Source organism: Stenella coeruleoalba (assembly GCF_951394435.1).
Source record: "Stenella coeruleoalba genome assembly, chromosome: 8".
NCBI lineage: Eukaryota > Metazoa > Chordata > Mammalia > Artiodactyla > Delphinidae > Stenella > Stenella coeruleoalba.
Genome location: NC_137154.1, coordinates 1257423 through 1275188, shown reverse-complemented (window position 1 = coordinate 1275188; position 17766 = coordinate 1257423). Strand labels below are relative to the sequence as shown.

The window sequence follows — 17766 nt, the reverse complement described above, 5'->3', positions numbered from 1 at the left end:
GCAGGCCAGCCTGGAGTCCTGGGGTTGCAGGGATTGAAGTTAGGAATCCCCTCAGGCCACAGTGACTTCCTGGCTGGTCTGGCCTGTTTGGTGGGGGTAGGCGGGAGTGGTCAGAAGCAGCTGCACAGCCAGGGGGTTTGAGGGATGAATAGGAGTTTGTGAACACTTGGTGGTGGGCAGATTCTTCAGGAATGGGTAACTCTGGACGACTCCTTGGAACCCACCCCCTGCAGGTGTAGGGGTCTGGCTGATGTGACATTTGTCGCTATCCTGGTGCCTTCTCAGCCAGCAGGGCTGTGGCTGTCACTGACCTGGCCCCAGGGGGCCCGGGGGCTGCACCCCAGAGCTGAGCCCTTAGCAAGCGCCTTCCAGAATTACGAGAGTCGTGAACACGTGCCCGGTGTTCTCTGCACCTGAAACTCGAGCTGGGAGCTGGCAGAGCTCTGCAGGGCTGTAGGACAGGGCTGCCAGGGAGGACGCACCCCTCCCCTCACCCCCTGCCCGTTGACCATCCCGGGCCTGCTCTCCACTCTGTCCCCCTCAGCCTCCCACCACCCGAGGCCAGCAGGGGCTCACCGACTCACGGGCCCCTGCTCCACCCGCCCTGCTCACCGCGACCCTCGGCTGGAGGGTCCTCCCTTCTGGAACATGGGGACGAGCGTGGCGGGACGCCCCAGACCCCTGGACGCTGTGTGGGTTAGTGCAGGGCGAGCCCCCAGCCCCTAGCCCAGACCATCAGGGCGTTGATGTCCTGCCCAGAGTCGGGCCAGTGCAGCCGCCCTGCGCTGCCCCCCGGAGGACCCGTTCAGCCGGCCGGGATTCTCCGGACCCTGCAGTTTGACTCTGGGCTCAGACCCAGCTTCTGTGACCGGATCCTGAGCCTGGAGTCTCTGTCTAGGGAAGGAGGGTGACAACAGGGACCTCTTCGCGCTGGGCCTGATGGACACGATGAGGACCCCAGCACAGGGCCTGGCGTTCGGACACTCCAAACACTGGCTCTCGTCCGGTGGGCGCTTCCCGCCTGGAGGACACCCAGCCTCGGGCTGAGCTCTCCGGAGCCCACCTGAGTCCGGCCCCTTCCCAGCGGCCTGCAGCAGGCTCCTGTGGGCCAGGCGCCCTCTCCTGCTGCCTGAGGGCCAGCTGGACGCGGGGGCAGACCAGCCCGTACAGCCCTGGGCAGCGCCTGGCCCAGGGGACACCAGGTGGCCTAGTTCACAGGCCACTCACAAGCCTGGGAGGGCCCCTTAGGTCAGACTCAGCCCGACCGAGGTCTGGTGCCCGCAGGCCAGGCCCTTGGGAAAGGGGCAGTGGGGTTTGGATGAGGGAGACTGAGCCCCAGTTCCCCGCAGTCCCCATCTGCCCTGAGAGACCTGTGGGCCCTGGGCCTGGGCCCCGCTGCGGGTGTGGTCAGGGCGGGGCCGGCTTTGCTTGGGAACACCGCCTGCTTGAAGACGGTTTTATCCACATCCTTAAAGCCAGCTCTTGCGCTGCGGGGTTCCTGACCAGCCCCGAAAGAGGCTGTACCAGGGTCAGCCAGGGGGTGGGGGCGGGGCAGGGGAGGGGCCTGGAGCGGGGGTGGGACGTGTCCAGGGACCGGGGTGCAGAGAAGGGCTCAGGCTCAGAGCGCACAGAGACTGGGGAGAGAAGTGTTCAGAGAGGGCCCGGCACAGGCAGGCGAGCACTCCGAGGAGAAGGGGTCCCTGAGAAGGACCCAGGCTGGGAGGAGAGAGGGTCGTGGAGGGAAGGGAGGCCGGTTGAGAGGGTCAGAGCAGAGCCGGGCTTCACGGGAGGAAGGGCTCAGAGCACAGCCTGGGGGGAGAACAGGGGTTCAAGGGAGGAGAGGGAGGGAACAGGCTGCCACACAGAAGGGCAGCTTCAGGGGTGGCGGGGTTGGAGGTTCCGGGCTCCATGGGGGCCGGCAGATGGGTGAAGAGGACCCAACTCAGAGAGGGCCACTGCGCAGTGAAGTGGGGACTCAGGGCGCAGCAGGGGGGCTGGGGTTTCTACTTCGCAGAGGGTATCCTTGGGACTCTTGCAGGAAGGGGAAGCCACTTGGGGGCAAGTGTCAAAGAGATAATGAAAGCAAGGTGGGGTAGACGGGGGCTAGCAGGCAGAGGCCGGGGGTGGGGGAGGGACTTGGGGGACAGATCCACAGGGTGAGACGGGCCGGGCTTGCAGAGAGGCGTGGGCAGGTGAGTGGCCTGGACTCCAAGGAGACCGGTGTCACAGGGGCTTGGAGAGGGACACCTGGTCCCAGGGGCAAAGGGTTCCAACAGGTGACGGGTCACAGTCTTCAAGACTGGACTTTGGCGGGCAGTCGTGTTATCGAGCGTGGAGCTCAGGGGCTCTGAGCTGGGCGCCCGTGAGTCCGATTTGGGGAAAATATGGGGGCAGGAACTCCAACGGGGGTGGGCTCAGGAAGGACAGGGCTGTGAGGGCGGCCTGGGGGCGGGGCCTCAGCCAGGGATGGGATTGCGCAGAGCTGGGCACTCCGGTGGGGGCCTGGGGAGGTGCACCCTGCTCAGGGAGAGACTGCAGCTGGGGTCTGGGGGCTGGGAGGGGCCAGAGACTCAAGGAGGACAGAGGCCCTGGAGGGGGCTTGGATAGGGTCTAGGGTCGTGCGGGGACAGGAGAGCAGACGGGCCGGGCTAGGCATGAGGACCCGCTTGGTGAGGACAGGCTGGAGGCACCTGGGCTCTGTGGGTGGAGGGGCTCGGGGAGGCCCAGACACCCACCGGGCCTGGCACTGCGGGGTGGGTGGAGGGCCAGGACTGAGGTGCGGACAGAGCCGGGGGGAGCAGGAAACTCAACAGGCGGAGAAGGGGCAGCACCCAAGGGGGAAGGGGCTCTGACACGGTCCTGGGAGCTGCGAGGGGAGCGGAGGGGGAGCACAGAAGGAGGAAGGGGCTCTCCCCTGGGGAGACAGATGCGAAGACTCAGCGAGGGGCTGGGGGCTCAGCAAGAGGGAGGGCGCAGGGGGCGGTGTCCAGGAGACGCAGGAGACGCGGGTGGCGCGGGCACCGGGGTCTGGCGCTGCAGCGGAACCCGTGCCTGGTCGGCTCTGCCACCCCGAGGGTCGCCGCTTCCGGCCGGCGCCCGCTGCCCCCACCCAGCCGGCGGGAGGGGGCGGGGAGGTGGCTGCGCCCGCCGCCGCCGCCGCCGCCAACGTGAGTCAGGCTTGGGCTGCAGCCGGCGGCCGGCCTGGCGCTGCGGAGGCAGCGCCGCCACCCCGCGCCCCTCCCCACCGCCACCCCGCGCGCTTCCCGCGCCGAGGTCGGGCCGCTGGGACGCGGAGCGGCGGGACAGCCAGACACCCGCGGGACGGCGGAAGGACGCGCGGAGCGCGGCGCTGGGTCGGGCCAGGCCGCCGAGGATTCGCCAGTAGGTGAGGGCGCGCCGTCCGGGCGGCTGCGGCAGACCCGGGTCAGGCTGGGGGCCTGCGGGGCCGCGGGGCCTCGGCTGCGGACCCTCGGGGCGGCGCGGGGCGCGGGTGCCTCGTCGGAGAGTGTTCGTTTCGCAGAGTGTCATTGTGCGTCCGTTCCCGGCACGGGGCGAGTGGCCCGCGGCGAGTGCGCGCTCTTGGGGTCCGGGCGCCGCTCGGGGCCGGGGTGTGAGGGGGCGATGCGCGCGGGTTCGGAGCCCCAGCGGCCGCCGTGTTCATCCTCGGGGGATCGTGTCGGGGCCTGTGTCGCGGTGTGTGTGAGTGTCACAGTGCGGGGTTGTTTACCTGGCGGCGTCTCTGAGCGCTCGGCGTGTGCCGGGGTCTGGGGAGCCGGGTGGTGGTGTTGGCGTTTGTGTCCGGTGTGACAGCGGGAGCCAGCGCGCAGGTGCTCCGGGGAGCTCTCCTCCTTCCGCCAAAGAGTGACTGAGGCTGTGTCATTGTGGGTCTGCGTGCCCTGTGTGTGCCGGGCTGTCTGGGGGTGCTGGTTGCTCTGTTTACCGCAAGAGTGTGCCAGTCGGGATGCTGGGGGGCGCTGCTGTTGTGTGTCAGTGGGTGACCGTTTGTGCGCAGATGGCGAAGTGACGAAAAGCCCCCGACGTCCCTGCCAAGGCTGCTGTGAGGGCTCCGGCATCTGCGGCGGGTGGGGATTGTCCTGGGGGGCTGTTTATGGGGCCAAAGGGGAGACACCGCAGGGTGCCAGGGTGGGCCCAATAGGGTGGTCCGGACCCGGCTCATCCTTCCTCTCCCCCTCCCTGCAGGCCCAGGGCTCCAGCCAGTGCCCAGCCCCGCTGGGAGCCCCGGCCAGCACCACGGACGGCACCCAGGAAGCCCGAGTTCCCCTGGACGGGGCCTTCTGGATCCCGAGGCCCCCGGCGGGTTCGCCCAAGGGCTGCTTCGCCTGCGTGTCCAAGCCCCCCGCCCTGCAGGCTCCAGCGGCCCCCGGGCCTGAGCCCTCAGCCTCACCCCCCATGGCACCCACCCTGTTCCCCATGGAGTCTAAGAGCAGCAGGACAGACAGCGTGCGGGCCACCAGCGCCCCCCAGGCCTGCAAGCACCTAGCAGAGAAGAAGACCATGACGAACCCCACGGCGGTCATCGAGGTCTATCCCGACACTGCGGAGGTGAACGACTACTACCTGTGGTCCATCTTCAACTTCGTCTACCTCAACTTCTGCTGCCTGGGTTTCATCGCCCTGGCCTACTCCCTCAAAGTGAGCGGGGGGCGGGGATGGAGGAGGGGGCAGGGGGAGCAGGAGACGTGGGTGCCGGCTGCATCGCTCTGCCCCCTCCCTCGCAGAGAAGCCCATGGGTGCAGCAGGTGCAGCGGAGCGGCTGAGGGATAGAAGGATGGTGGGGGACCCAGCGAGACACGGATGGCAGCCAGCTCGGGGCTGGCAGGGAGAGCCAGCCCATCCTGACCTGAGCTGGGGAACCTTCCAGGGTGTCTTGTCGGGGCTCGGGGTCCTCAGGGCCAGGGTCTGTGCACAGCGAGTTTGGTCTGTGGGGTGGGGACCTGGGACTCGGTGTCCTGTCCCCTGGGCGGGGGACGTGGGAATTAGGCCTGGGTGAAGCTGTCCCTAGGCATAGGGATGGAGCCAGCAGGGAGATGAAGAGGCCTTGGAATCCTTCCCCTGTTGACAGGAGGAGGGGTGACGTCACTGCTGGAGACCTTCTTGTCCAAGCCCCTTGCAGGGAACCTGATGCCAGGCAGGCGCTCCGAGGGAGGCCGTGACAGACAGACGGGGGTGCTGACCCCCAGCCACTGCTCTGTCTCCCCTCACACACGGTTTCTAGATGGTCCGTCCCGGGGGAGGCTCTGTGGGAGCCAGGAGCCCGGGGGAGGGAGGTGTGAGGGTGTCCCATACACCCTGACTCCACGCCCTGAGTGTATACAGCTTCCAGAAGCCCCTTGCTGCTGTGAGCGGAGCTGGTTGGGCGCACAGCAGTGTCCCGGGCAGACAGGACCCCATCCCCCCAGGGTGGGGGCAAAGTGGAGAGAAGTGGACTGAGATGACAGGCGGGGAGCTGTGATCGACTCGCACTTGGGGTCTTGGGGTCGGGAGATCCACGCAGATGTGTAAGGACCCAAGAGCCCGGGGCTGCTGGAGCCCAACCAGCAGGAAGGGAGGGGTAGACTCAGGGCCTCGCTCCCTTCCCGCCACCCCGGAAGGGCCTGGCTCACGTCTCGCCAGATCATCACTTTTCCCGAGCCCTGATCTGAGTGTCCAAGGCCAGGCGCATTTCACTGATTGCAGCTGCCCGGCGGGGCGGGGGCAGAACACGGGGCGGGGTGGGGGGGTTGCTGGAGGCCGAGGAGGGGCTGGGCCCGAGAGGCTAGCCTGGGGGAAGGTGCTGGGACTGCTCTGCCTCTGTGCGTCTCTGAGCACGGAGCCCCCTGCCCTGGCGTCACAAGCTCTGGCCACCTGGTCGTCTTGTCCTCCTGACTCATCATTGGCATCACGGTCACCCACCGCCTTCAAATCCAGGTCTGTGTACCCAGCCCTGGGCTCCACCACATGGACACCGTGTCCATCGAGTGTGCGTGAGTGTGGGCACATGTGTGAGTGTGCACGAGTGTGTGTGCATATAGGTGTGAATGTGTTGCATTGTGTGCGTGTGTGCCTGCATATGGGTGTGAGCGTGTGTGTGTGTGCATGAGTTGTGTAGGCATGAGAGTGCATTTGTAAGTGTATGAGTGTGTCGGTGTGAGTGTGCACGTGTGTGTAATTGTGTGTGTGGGAGTGGGAGTGCATGGGTGTGCATATGTGAGTGTGTGGCACGTGTGTGCACGAGCATATGCCTGCATATGGGTGTGAGAATGCATTGTGGATGTGTGTGCATGTGTGTATTGTGTGTGCGTGCAGGGGTCCCTGGGAACTGGGGGTGAAGCCCCCGGGCCAGCCTCAGCTCTGCCTCCCGGGGCCCTCTTGCCTGGCCCCACGAGTAGCCTGTGGACCTGGGGCCGGCTGCGTGTGCTCCTGTGGGCAGCTGGCTGGCGCAGGGCAGGCCCATCTGCTGCGGGCTGTAGGTAGGTCACAGATTCCTGAATGGTTCAGGATCCGCTCTGCAGTGCGGGGTGGGAGTTGCTGCTTCTAGAGGCAGAAGGGGATTCACTGCGCCTGCACCCGGCTGCTCCCTCACATCCTTCCTGGGCGTTGGCGAGGGCAGAAAGGCTTGGGGCTTCCCTGGGAGGGGTGAGCAAGGCGAGCTGCCTCTGTCCCGGGCAGAGGGGAGGACAGACCTGGCTGGCACGGCTCCCACGCCTGGGAATTCGTCCATCTGTCCGTCCAGCTGTCCGTCTCCTGGGCTGCTGCATCCTACATCGTTTGCAGCCGTCCTGGGCGCTTCCAAGGGCACCCGATGGCCTTGGGGTCAGGAGGCCTCGGCTAACTCCCCGCATGGCCTCTTGAAAGCCGTGCTCTCGCCTCACTGAGCCCATTTCCTCATCCGTTCACAAAACACAGCAAAACAAAACAGCATTCAAATAAGCACAGAAGCAGGGCGGAGGCTGGCCTTCGGTGGGTGAGAAAGAAGCGCTGTGTCCCTAGCTGTCCCCGTCTGTCCCCGCACGCCCCGCCCCCAGGGGCACCCTCGTGGGCTCGGCATGGTGTCTGGGGATGGCTCAGACGCAGAAGGCCAGGTCTCCGTCTGTGCAGTCTGTACGAGGTGCTCACCATGGCCCCCGGCTCCCCTTTCTCGGCCTGGAGAAGTCCAGCCTCCTCATCTTGGCATTCAAGGCCCGGCATGACCCACTTTTAACCCCTTCCCTAAGCGAGCTCCCTGGGTGCGCCTGGCTGCCCCCAGCCTGGGGCCTTTGTGACGCCCGGGTTGCCCCCACCCCCAAAGGCTCTGCTGCCTCCCTCTGGCCGAACCTTCCTCCCCATCAGAGAGCCCGCGCACTGACCACAGCTGCCCACTCCTGACCCAAGGCAGGGCTGGCCAAGTTGGGGGGCAAAGGATGCTGGAGGGATGGGTGGATGGACAGAGGGTGCATGGGAAGATGCATACGCACTAAACGTTTCAGGAGAAGAACACTTCACTCCCAGCTTGGGCGTGAGGTTGGGCTCAGCCCCGGACACTTCTGGGGGAGGCAGCATTTACCCGGGCCTTGAAGCGTGGGTGAGGGGACAGGAGTTCATAAACTAAGACACGAGGGTTGGGCAGTCGGGAGCAGCAGGGCCCCATCCTTAGTGGGGAGCAGAAGATGGTCCAGGAAAGGCAGACTGAGGCCGTGCAGTGAAAGACTTGGAGTTCCATGGGAAGGGTATGGGAGACACGGAAGGGAAAGGTGATCAGAGCTGTGAAGTCTGCAGCCAGGGTGGAGGGAGGGGATGAGACAAGCCCAGAGGCAGGGAGGAGTGAGGGTCCGGTGTGGTGGTCCAGGCGAGAGGGCACATGGCTTGAACCAGGACGGGGATGGTGGCAGAGAGGAGCAGCAGATTGCAATGAGGACACAGGCTGTGAGACTTCTCGGTGACAGGACAGTCAGAAAGAATAGATTAGGGGGAAGGATACTGTGTCTGTTTCTGTTTATACATACTTGCCCACTCCTTCCTTTCTGAATATCACCCGTCCATCCATTCATACATATGTACCTACGCCCACCCAGCCATCCATCATCCATCCACCCGTCCGTCCGTCCATCCATCCATCCACCCACCCACCCACCCACCCGTCCACTCATCCTCACATCCATCCATCCACCCACCCGCCCGTCCGTCCACTCATCCTCACATACATACATACATCCACCCGCCCATCCGTCCATCCATCCATCCATCCATCCATCCATCCATCCACCTGCCCACCCATCCACTCATCCTCACATCCATCCATCCACCCGCCCATCCGTCCACTCATCCTCACATCCATCCATCCATCCATCTACCCACCCATCCATCCATCCATCCACCCACCCATCCATCCATCCGTCCATCCACCCACCCACCCACCCACCCACCCATCCACTCATCCTCACATCCATCCATCCACCCACCCGCCCGTCCGTCCACTCATCCTCACATACATACATACATCCACCCACCCATCCATCCATCCATCCACCCACCCACCCATCCACTCATCCTCACATCCATCCATCCACCCATCCTTTCATCTATCTGTGCTCACTATATCCGTTGATTTCATTCATTCATCCACCTACGTGCTAACACCCATTTCCTCACCATGAATCTATTCATACTTTCACCTATCTTTCCATTCATTTATTCACTTAACTTTTCTCCCACCCTCACTCCTGATCCCCTTTACTTTCTCAGTTCATCCCAGAACACTGTCCAACACACCAAGTCATTCATCCATACCGAACACATCCACCTACCCATTCGTCTTTCCACCCTCCCACTGGTCTTTTTATATATGTCTTCTTCCTCCCTTCTTCCCTTCTCCCCTCTTCTTCCAATTATTTCCTCTCCAATGGTTCATCCATCTAACTGCCCACCTGCTCTGTTTATCCATTCTTCTATCTTCTCTCCCTCCTACCCACCTCTTCCACCTTCCACATAGCCATACGCCCAGTGTTCACGGTGGCTCTGGTGTACAGCATAGGTTTGAGTCCTGGGACCTTAAGTTGGTATTACATCTATCCGTGCCTTATTTTCCTCCTCGTAAAAATGGGGTTGTACCTACCTCAGAGTGTTGTTGAGAGGATTAACTGAGTTAATGCCGTGTAATGCTGTTAGCATAGCACCATGCCCATAGTCGTTTCTTTTATTATTTTTATTGTTCTTTCCTACATCCATCCTCCATGTCCATCCTTACCTCCCATTACTTCTACGCATCCACCTGCCCTGTGTATGACTTTACCCAGTCATCTGTCCATCAATACACATATCCACCAACTTTATTTAAACATCCATCCTTTTCCCGTTGTACATCTCTCTAACCATCTTCCCACCTTCTATTTCCTGTTCCCTCCTTTCTTCCCTTACTCACTTTAATTACCCGTCCATCAATTAATCTAGTGATTCAGGAAGATAATTCATCTCCTCTCTCTTCTTCTCAACTTTCTCATTCTTTTTCTCATTTACCCAACTGTCTATCTCCTACTCCATGTACCCCATATACCCTGTTTCCTCCTTGTATCCACTCATTCCTTCTTCCATCACTTTTACCCGTCAATGTACATTACTAATTAGTTCATCCAAGCTTCCATCCATTCATCCATACATACACATCCTCACCTTTCCTTTTCCCTTTTTTCTTTTCTTCTACCCATTTGCTCACCCCACACATACTTCTAGCCTCCTATCAATTCCTCTATCCACACTGTAACCCAATTCCTTCAGCTATCCCCTCCCACACACCTATTCACTGAATCCATCCATCCATCTCTTTCTATCTGGTTTACCCACACACCTTTGTGGATTTGTTTAATCTCCTCTTCTCTTCCCTCCTGTCTTTCCTCCCCTACATCCATCCATCAGTTTTCCCTCCATCTGTATATTCACTGTCTTCCCTCACTTTGATTATCATGCCCGTCGCCTCTTCCTCTCCTTCCCTCCCTTCCTTGTAGGTAACCATCATATCTATTCATTAAACTCTCTAGTCAATGACCTAGTCTTCAGTTCATTCAAACTTCCCAACATCCTTCCACTCTTCACGCATTTGTCTCACACGCAATTCTAATGCCTAGTCAGTGACAAGGAACACACGGCCCCTGCCCATGAGGTGCTTACATTCTGGTGGGGTGTCAGACAATAATAAAAGTAACACTTATGCATGTCAGATGGTGACGTCAGCTCTGAAGAGCACATGAAGCATGGTGAGGGAGATGTGCGCTGCTCTTTTATGTAGAGGCAAGGAAGGCCTCTTTGTTGAGATGCTATTTGAGTGTAAACCTGGATTAATTCACGCAGTAGCCATAAATGCGTCTTTTTGAGAAAGCATATTCCAGGAAAAGATCAGATATTGCAAAAGCCCTGCGGCAAAGTCAGGTTCAGGGACCAATGTGGCTAGAATGGGGGTGAGCATAGGAGATGGGTCCAGAGAGGTGGGGGAGGGGCCAGACCACATACATCTTGTCTGCCACAGTTAGGATTTTGTTTTGCTTTAAGTGAAAACTTTGAGGAATGTTAAACGAAGAGTCAATATCATGTGACTTACTTTTTTTCTTTTTTTTTTGGCCATGCCATGCGGCATGCGGGATCTTAGTCCCCCGACCAGGGGTTGAACCCACGCCCGCTGCAGTGGAAGCATGGAGTCCTAACCACTGGACCTCCAGGGAAGTCCCCATGTGACTTTGTCTCCAAAAATTCATCTGTTCATCTTCTTTCTTCCGGAATTTCACTTCCATACTGTCAGCCGTCCCTTTATTCACTCTTTCACTTATTTACAAAATTCATGTTTCTACTCGTTTCATCATCTGTCTTTTTTTTTCTTTCTTTTGTGTTACGCGGGCCTCTCACTGTTGTGGCCTCTCCCGTTGCGGCGCAGGCTCAGCGGCCATGGCTCACGGGCCCAGCCGCTCCGCGGCATGTGGGATCTTCCCAGACCGGGGCACGAACCCGTGTCCCCTGCATCGGCAGGCAAACTCTCAACCACTGCGCCACCAGGGAAGCCCCTATCTGTCTTTTTTTTCTTCCTCTCCTTCCACGGTTTATCCACCAACCTCATCCATTACTCTGTTCATCTATCCATCCACCCAGCTCTCCATCTAGTCTTTTTTTCTCCCTGGATTCATCTGTTTCCCCCCTTTTACTCATTCATAGTAATAGCAATAGTAACAAGCCAGCAAATAACAATAAAACAATTAATTATTGAGCTCTTAATTAACTAATTATTGAGTATATTCTAGGCACCTTTCTAAGAACTTCTAATTATTTAATTAGATGTAGCGTTTTATTTAATGATAACAAAACCCTATGAATAGGTGCAATTAATATCCTGGTTTTACAGATGAGGAAACGGAGGCACAGTGACACAAAGTAACTGCCTTGAGGTCAGCATCAGGTTCCTTTCTCGGACCCTTTTTGAATCACTGCACTCTTCTTCCTGTGGTCATCACCCTCTGTCCATTCATCCTCTCACCTCTTCCTCTCTCTGTCCATTTTCCTGCACTTTCTGTCCATCTCGGCTTATTCATTCATCCACCCAACCATACAGGCTTCCTTTGTACTATTCTCCATTCTTCTGCCAACTCCTATCTATATAGCTAATCATTCATTAAAACTTCTCTTCATCAGCCCTTCTCTCTTGCCTTTCTCCTTCTCACAACCATGTATCCACCCACCCACCATCCAGCCAGCCATCCGTCAACCATCAATACATTTCCGTCTCTCCATCTTTTCCTTTCATTTATTCCTGCTTCCCCTTCATTCACCTCTAAATTAAGTTGCCCATTCATCCATTTATATATTATCCCTCCCTTTCTTCCCTCTACCCCGTTCTTCCAATTATTTATTATATCCATTCGTGTAATCAGGTGTTGAGCTGGTATCCATTCATCTATACACCCATCGACCCATCCTCCCTCCCTTTCCTTCACACACTATCAATCTATCATCGCATGAAGATACACCTTCATAAAAGAACTGTCCATCCATTGATCCGTCTGCACATCCTCCCATTTTTCTTCCTTTCCTTTCTTTGACTGACTCACCCAAGTATCCAACCATCCATCTGTTCACTCACCTGTCTTCCTCCTTTTCCTTTCTTTCCACCCAACATCACCCATCCACCTCTTCACCCACCTGCCCTGCATCCATTTATCCATTCCATTCCTGCATGTTTACTCCTCCTCCTTTCACGTCATTTCACCCCCACCCACCGTCCTTTCCTTCCCTTTGCCTTCCTTCTGCTTTTTAGACTGCCCTTCTCAGCCTCCTTTCCTGGATACCTCTTGCTTCCCAGATCTTTCAACGTTGGGATGCTCTGGGGCTCAGTCCCTGGTCCTCTTCATCTCTTGCCTACACTCTCTCCCTTGGTGCTCTCACCCAGCCTCATGGCCCCAAGTAGCGTCTTTATGCTCATATGCTCCTCCAATTTGTATCTCTGCCCTAGACCTCATCCCTGAACTCTAGACTCGCAGAAAACCTACCTGCTCAAAATGTCCAGCTCTACGTCTAGAAGACATTTCTAGCTAAACATGTCAGAAACCCAACTACTGAACCATGCACAAACTTACTCCCCCTGGAGTCTCCTGCAGCTCCCTGATTTCAGTAGATCAAATGAAAAAGCCTTGAAGTCATCTCAAATTCCTTTCTTTTTTTCTCACACTCCACATCTGATCCCAGTAAATACTGTCAGCTCTATCTTCAAAATAGATCCAGAAAAAGGTCAGTTCCTACCACCTTCACGACCACTGCCCTGATGCAACCCACCCTGACCACTCACCTGGACTGTCGGCCTCTTCTTTACTTTGTCCAGCCTCTGCCCCTTCCACCTATTCTCTACACAGCATCCAGAATTACCAGGTTAAAACACGCCGGAGCCTCTGCCCTTGTATTTTCTGCTAAAAAGTGCCTACAAAGTCCCACGCAACCTGCTTCTTGCCTGTTTCCTCTCTGACCGTAAGTCGCACTCCCCTTCCACTCTGGGTTCTGCTCTCCCCACACTGGCCTCTGGTTATTCCCCAGAACACAGGTTCATCCCCACCTCAGAGCTGCGTGCTCTGAGACGTGCTTTCCCTGCAGATAAACACATGACCGAGTCTGTCACACTCTTCCGGGCTTTACTCAGATGTCCGTGCTCCATGTGTTCCTTCCTGAGCGCCCAGCTAGAGCCGTGCCTCCCACCATGCTCCGCTCTGTGTCCTCCTCAGCTCTCTGTTCAGCACATTTAACACCCTATACATTTTACTTATGTGTTGCGTTTACTTTCCATGTCCTCTCCCTTAAATGTGTCCTTAAATGTAAGCTCCATGAGGACAGGGGACTTTGTTTTTTTCCCTGCTGTATACTTGGGACCTAGAAGAGCAACTACACAGAGCAGGCACTGATATTGCTTGACTGAGTTAATGAACCTATTCACCTGCCCTGCATTGGTCTATACTATAATCTACCCAACAACCCTCCCTCCTCTCCAATTATCTACCCATCCCATTCACCCAGCACACATTCGTATATCCATCTATCCTCCATTCCATCCATTTGACACACTTTTATACGTCCCTATACGCACCTTTCCCACCACCTCAGTGCACATTCACACATCCATCTTACCCGCCTATCCCAACAATTCAGCATTTATTTCTAAACCCATCGAGCCACCTGTCCTACCCATCCAACACATCCTCATGTATCCATCTAGCCACCTGTCCAGGTTATCCAGCGCATATTCATAAATTCATCTACCAGCCTGTCCCGCCCATCCAGTATACCTTCCTGTGACCACCTAGGTACCTGTTCCCATCATGCAATGTAATTTCGTATATCCATCTGTCTACCTGTCCTGCCCACCTGGCATACCTTCATGTGTCCATCTAGCCTGCTCCATCCACTCAGCACCCGTTCTCAGGTATGGATCTACTTGCCTGGCCTGCCTGTGGAGCACGTTTCATGTATCCATCTGTGTACCAGTCCTTCGCTTCTGGCAAACACCCGTGTATCCATCCAACCATCCCTTCCATCCAGCATCCATTCCTATGTCCGTATCTCTGTGTGTCCCACGCATCCAGCATGGGACGTTCATATCTCCCTCCTTCTCATCACCCACCTGCCTTCCCATCATCAAATCACCTGTCCAGTTCTCCTCTTCCCTGATCTCCTTTACAACTGAATGGATGGGTTACTCAGCCATCCACTTCCAACATCCATCTCTATCCTTCCTTTCCTCATTCCAATATCCAACAAGGGAATCATGACCAATTGTTTATTTTTAAATAAATCAGCCTTGTTTCAACATGAGGAAAAAAAAATCAATGAATATAATTTACTAGTTAATGAATTAGAGAAAAAATATGTTTATCTCATGGGGATTTTTAAGAATACAGCAATCTACCTCTAATAATACAATGAACATCATTCTCAGTCGTGAGCTTTACAATTAAGACTGAGAGTGGGCTGCCTGTTACATCATTGCTAGTCAGCATCGTTCCGAAGCCTTTGCTTCCGTTATATAAGAGCTTGCTTTGGACCAGACACTATGCTAATACTTTGTGTCCACCAACTCATTAATTCCTTTCAACAGCCCTATGCCGTAGGTACTATTGTTATCTTCCTGTTACAGATGAGAATACTTGCTAAGGTTATGCAGTGATGGGCAAAACTGGGATTCAAATCCAGGCATCTGTACTCTTAACCACTGTGCTACAGAGGCTAAGAATAAAGACCTGAAGGAAGAACTAGAACTGTTATTTACAGTAGATGTGATTCATTACATAGAAAACTTGGTCTGTTATCATAATTAATACGATAGTTTAGCTGGGTACAAAATCAATCTGTAGAAGTTGAACTTTTATACACCAGCAAAAATCAGTTAGCAATGTAATCTTAGACGTCACTTACAATATGACAACCAAAATAAACAGACTAAGTCTAACAGAAGATGTCATAGCTCTTTCTTCTGGAGAGAATTATGAAATTTTATTTTAATGATGACGTCCAATAAGACCTAAATAAGTGGGTGATACATCATGTTCTCACAACGGAAGATAAAACTCAGTGAAGATGTGGGCTCTCTCCAAAATCACTAGTTCCACAAGGGCATAGACTTTTCTTCTTTTCTCCTTCCCTTCCCTAGTTCCTCAAGGCCAGCTTCTTTTCCTCCCTCTACCTCTCCATTCTATACAATCTGCCTTAAGTCACCCAATCTTCCACCCCTTCCCCAGTCCCTCCAACTTGTCCCCCAGCTCCACTCCACTCCATCTCCTCCTTCCCTTCCTCAGCCCCTCCATCCACTGCCAGACAGTCACCTCTGTCTTCTTTCTTCTCTCCTCTCCCTCTGTTCCTTCCACCATTCGCCTCATCCATCCATCCACCCAGCCACACTCCCACACCATCTGTGTCCCCACCACGTTAACTACCCATCTATCCTCCTGTCCATCTGCGTAACCCCCCTCCGGGCAGCCAGACATCAGTGTCCTCTATCTGCCCAACCCAGCCCCCTGCCTTTTGTCCACACATCCATCCGTACATCCATTTACCCACCAGTCTGCTGATGCAGAGACTTTCTCTCCCCGCCTCTCTCATCTCTCGGCTTCCTCTTTCTCCTCCTCCTCCCAGGCTTTGCTCTCTGCTTGCAGCATGCTCAGACCTGCTCTTCTCTGGACTCTGTGGAGGGAGAGGGGACTCCTCAGACCTAGCCTGGATGAGGGGACATGCTCCCCAGGGACACCTCTTCACAGCCAGAGGATCTTGGAAATGGGTCCACCGCTGTCCACCATCTCCCCAGGACTTACTGGGCTCCAACCACTCCCTTCACTTTAATATCCCGTTGCAGGGACCCCAGGGCTGCCTCCCGTCCAAGCACAGTGTGTATTCTCAGGGAATCCCAGGCAATTTTACATGAGGTGGGACCAATCAGATTAGGACACACGTGTATTGCCCCATCGTCCAATCACGTAACTCTCTGAGACCGGCTTCCTCTTATTTTATTTATTTATTTTCCCAGCGTTATTGAGATATAATCAACCTACAACATTGTATATGCTTAAGGTGTACCAGAAATGATTTCCACAGTGGGGTTAGTTAATACTCATCATCTTATATAACTATTTTTTTTTTTTTGGTGGTAAGAACACCGAAGATCTACTCTCTTAGCAACTTTCAAGTATATAGTACAGTATTAACGATCCATTTTACTTTATATAGTTTTAGATTTATAGAAAGGTTGCAAAAAAAAAAAGATGCAAAGAATTCCTATATACCCTTCACCCAGACATCCCCATGTTAACAGTGTGCCATATTCACTCTTCTTCTCTCTCTCTCTAAATACATATTATTTATTTTGTAAACTGTTTGAAAGTACGTTTCCGACCCGATGCCCCATAATCCGGGGCACGTTTCCACCCAGCAAGGGCATCGTTGTGCAGCAGCCCCGCACGGTTGTCAGGACTCAGGAATCGGCCACTGACGCTGGCTTGGGGCTACAGTCTCAGGGGCCCTCTGCCCTCATGCCCTCGCACCTGGCCCCTGCCTGTGTCCACCCCTCGGCGCCGGCTGCCGGTCTCACCTCCTCCTTCTGGCTTCAGGTTCGGGACAAGAAACTTCTCAACGACCTGAACGGGGCAGTGGAGGACGCCAAGACCGCTCGGCTGTTCAACATCACCAGCTCTGCCCTGGCGGCCTCCTGCATCATCCTCGTCTTCATCTTCCTGCGGTACCCGCTCACCGACTACTGAGGCCCCGACAGGCACCGCCAGCCTGGAGATGAAGCTCTGAGATGGGTTCATTTCGTGGCTGAGGAAAGCCGGATGCCCTGCGGTGGGGGCGGAGCCGGAGCCCCCCTGCAGCTGGGAACCCGGCAGCGAGGCAGGGGGACAGTGAGTTCCGTGCCAGCCCACGCTCTCTGCCTCCCGGCCCTCCTCCTGTTTCAGGGGGGCCCGTGGGTTTCTTCCTGTGCTGCTGCACCTTGGCTTCCAGTGGCTGCCCTCCCTGCCTGCCTGTGCCCCCGCCCAGGCTCCTGGGGCCCCTCAGACCTGACACCCAGCAAGAAGGGCTTTTGTGGGAGCTTCCCAGGATCCGGTGGCCGCCAGCATCTGGGGACTGACTCTCTCCTCCCTGATGCCACCTCCTCCAAGCCGTGACCCTGCTCAGAGCTCTTGTATCTGTGAACTTCCAATAAAATACCTGCCCAGCTCTGGCCCAGCCTCCTGTCCCCCACTTGGGCGGGGCTCGGGGTGGAGGGCGTGCGGGGGGCGGGACTTGGAGGCTTTGGGAAGCCCACTCAATCCCTGCCTGGGGATCCTGGGCCCCGAGTGCTGCATCCAGCTGGCTTTTCCAGGGGAAGTTCGCCCCATGATCCAGGTGGTCTCTTCTGTTCACTGTGCATTACGGGACCGAGGGGGCTTTTGGTGAAGTGCGCCCCTAACACGAGTCCCCACGAGGATCAGGCAGCCTCCTTGGAGAGGAGGGAAGGGGGGCGGGCACCAGGAGGGCGCCCCAGGCGGCTGTGGCAGTGCCCTGGCCAATCCCAGTCTACCTTGGGGACCTGGGACCTGGGCAGCTTCCTCCGTTTCCTCATCCGCGAAGTAGGGGATGTGGCTTTCCCGTTTCTCAGAGGCGCCATGAGGTTCACCAGAGGGGAAAACGAGGCATCTGCTGGAGGTTGCTGTTTCAGTATCAAGATCGGTGCAGGTGGCACGCGCGGGGAGCCAGGGCAGCGATGCTCCCACAGAGATGGGCTCTGCTCGCAGCCCGGCAGGG

At 56.4% G+C, this 17766-nt stretch overlaps 1 protein-coding gene across 3 annotated transcripts; it reads left to right on the top strand.

Moving 5' to 3' along the window:
- Positions 1–2642: 2642 nt before the first annotated feature.
- IFITM10 (interferon induced transmembrane protein 10) lies at positions 2643–17191 on the top strand. 3 transcript variants are annotated; one of them, XM_079928771.1, is made up of 3 exons: positions 2643–2669; positions 4201–4653; positions 16593–17191. In XM_079928771.1, exons 1-3 carry the CDS (start codon positions 2655–2657, stop codon positions 16740–16742), a joined length of 618 nt encoding a protein of 205 aa, XP_079784897.1. In that variant the 5' UTR covers positions 2643–2654; the 3' UTR covers positions 16743–17191. The 3 variants fall into 3 exon arrangements, 2 of the variants coding, with proteins under 2 accessions (XP_079784897.1, XP_079784898.1); XM_079928772.1 differs by lacking the exon at positions 2643–2669 and adding an exon at positions 3258–3385; XR_013829352.1 differs by lacking the exons at positions 2643–2669; positions 4201–4653 and adding an exon at positions 5787–5928 and having other exon boundaries at positions 16593–16722.
- Positions 17192–17766: the final 575 nt, after the last annotated feature.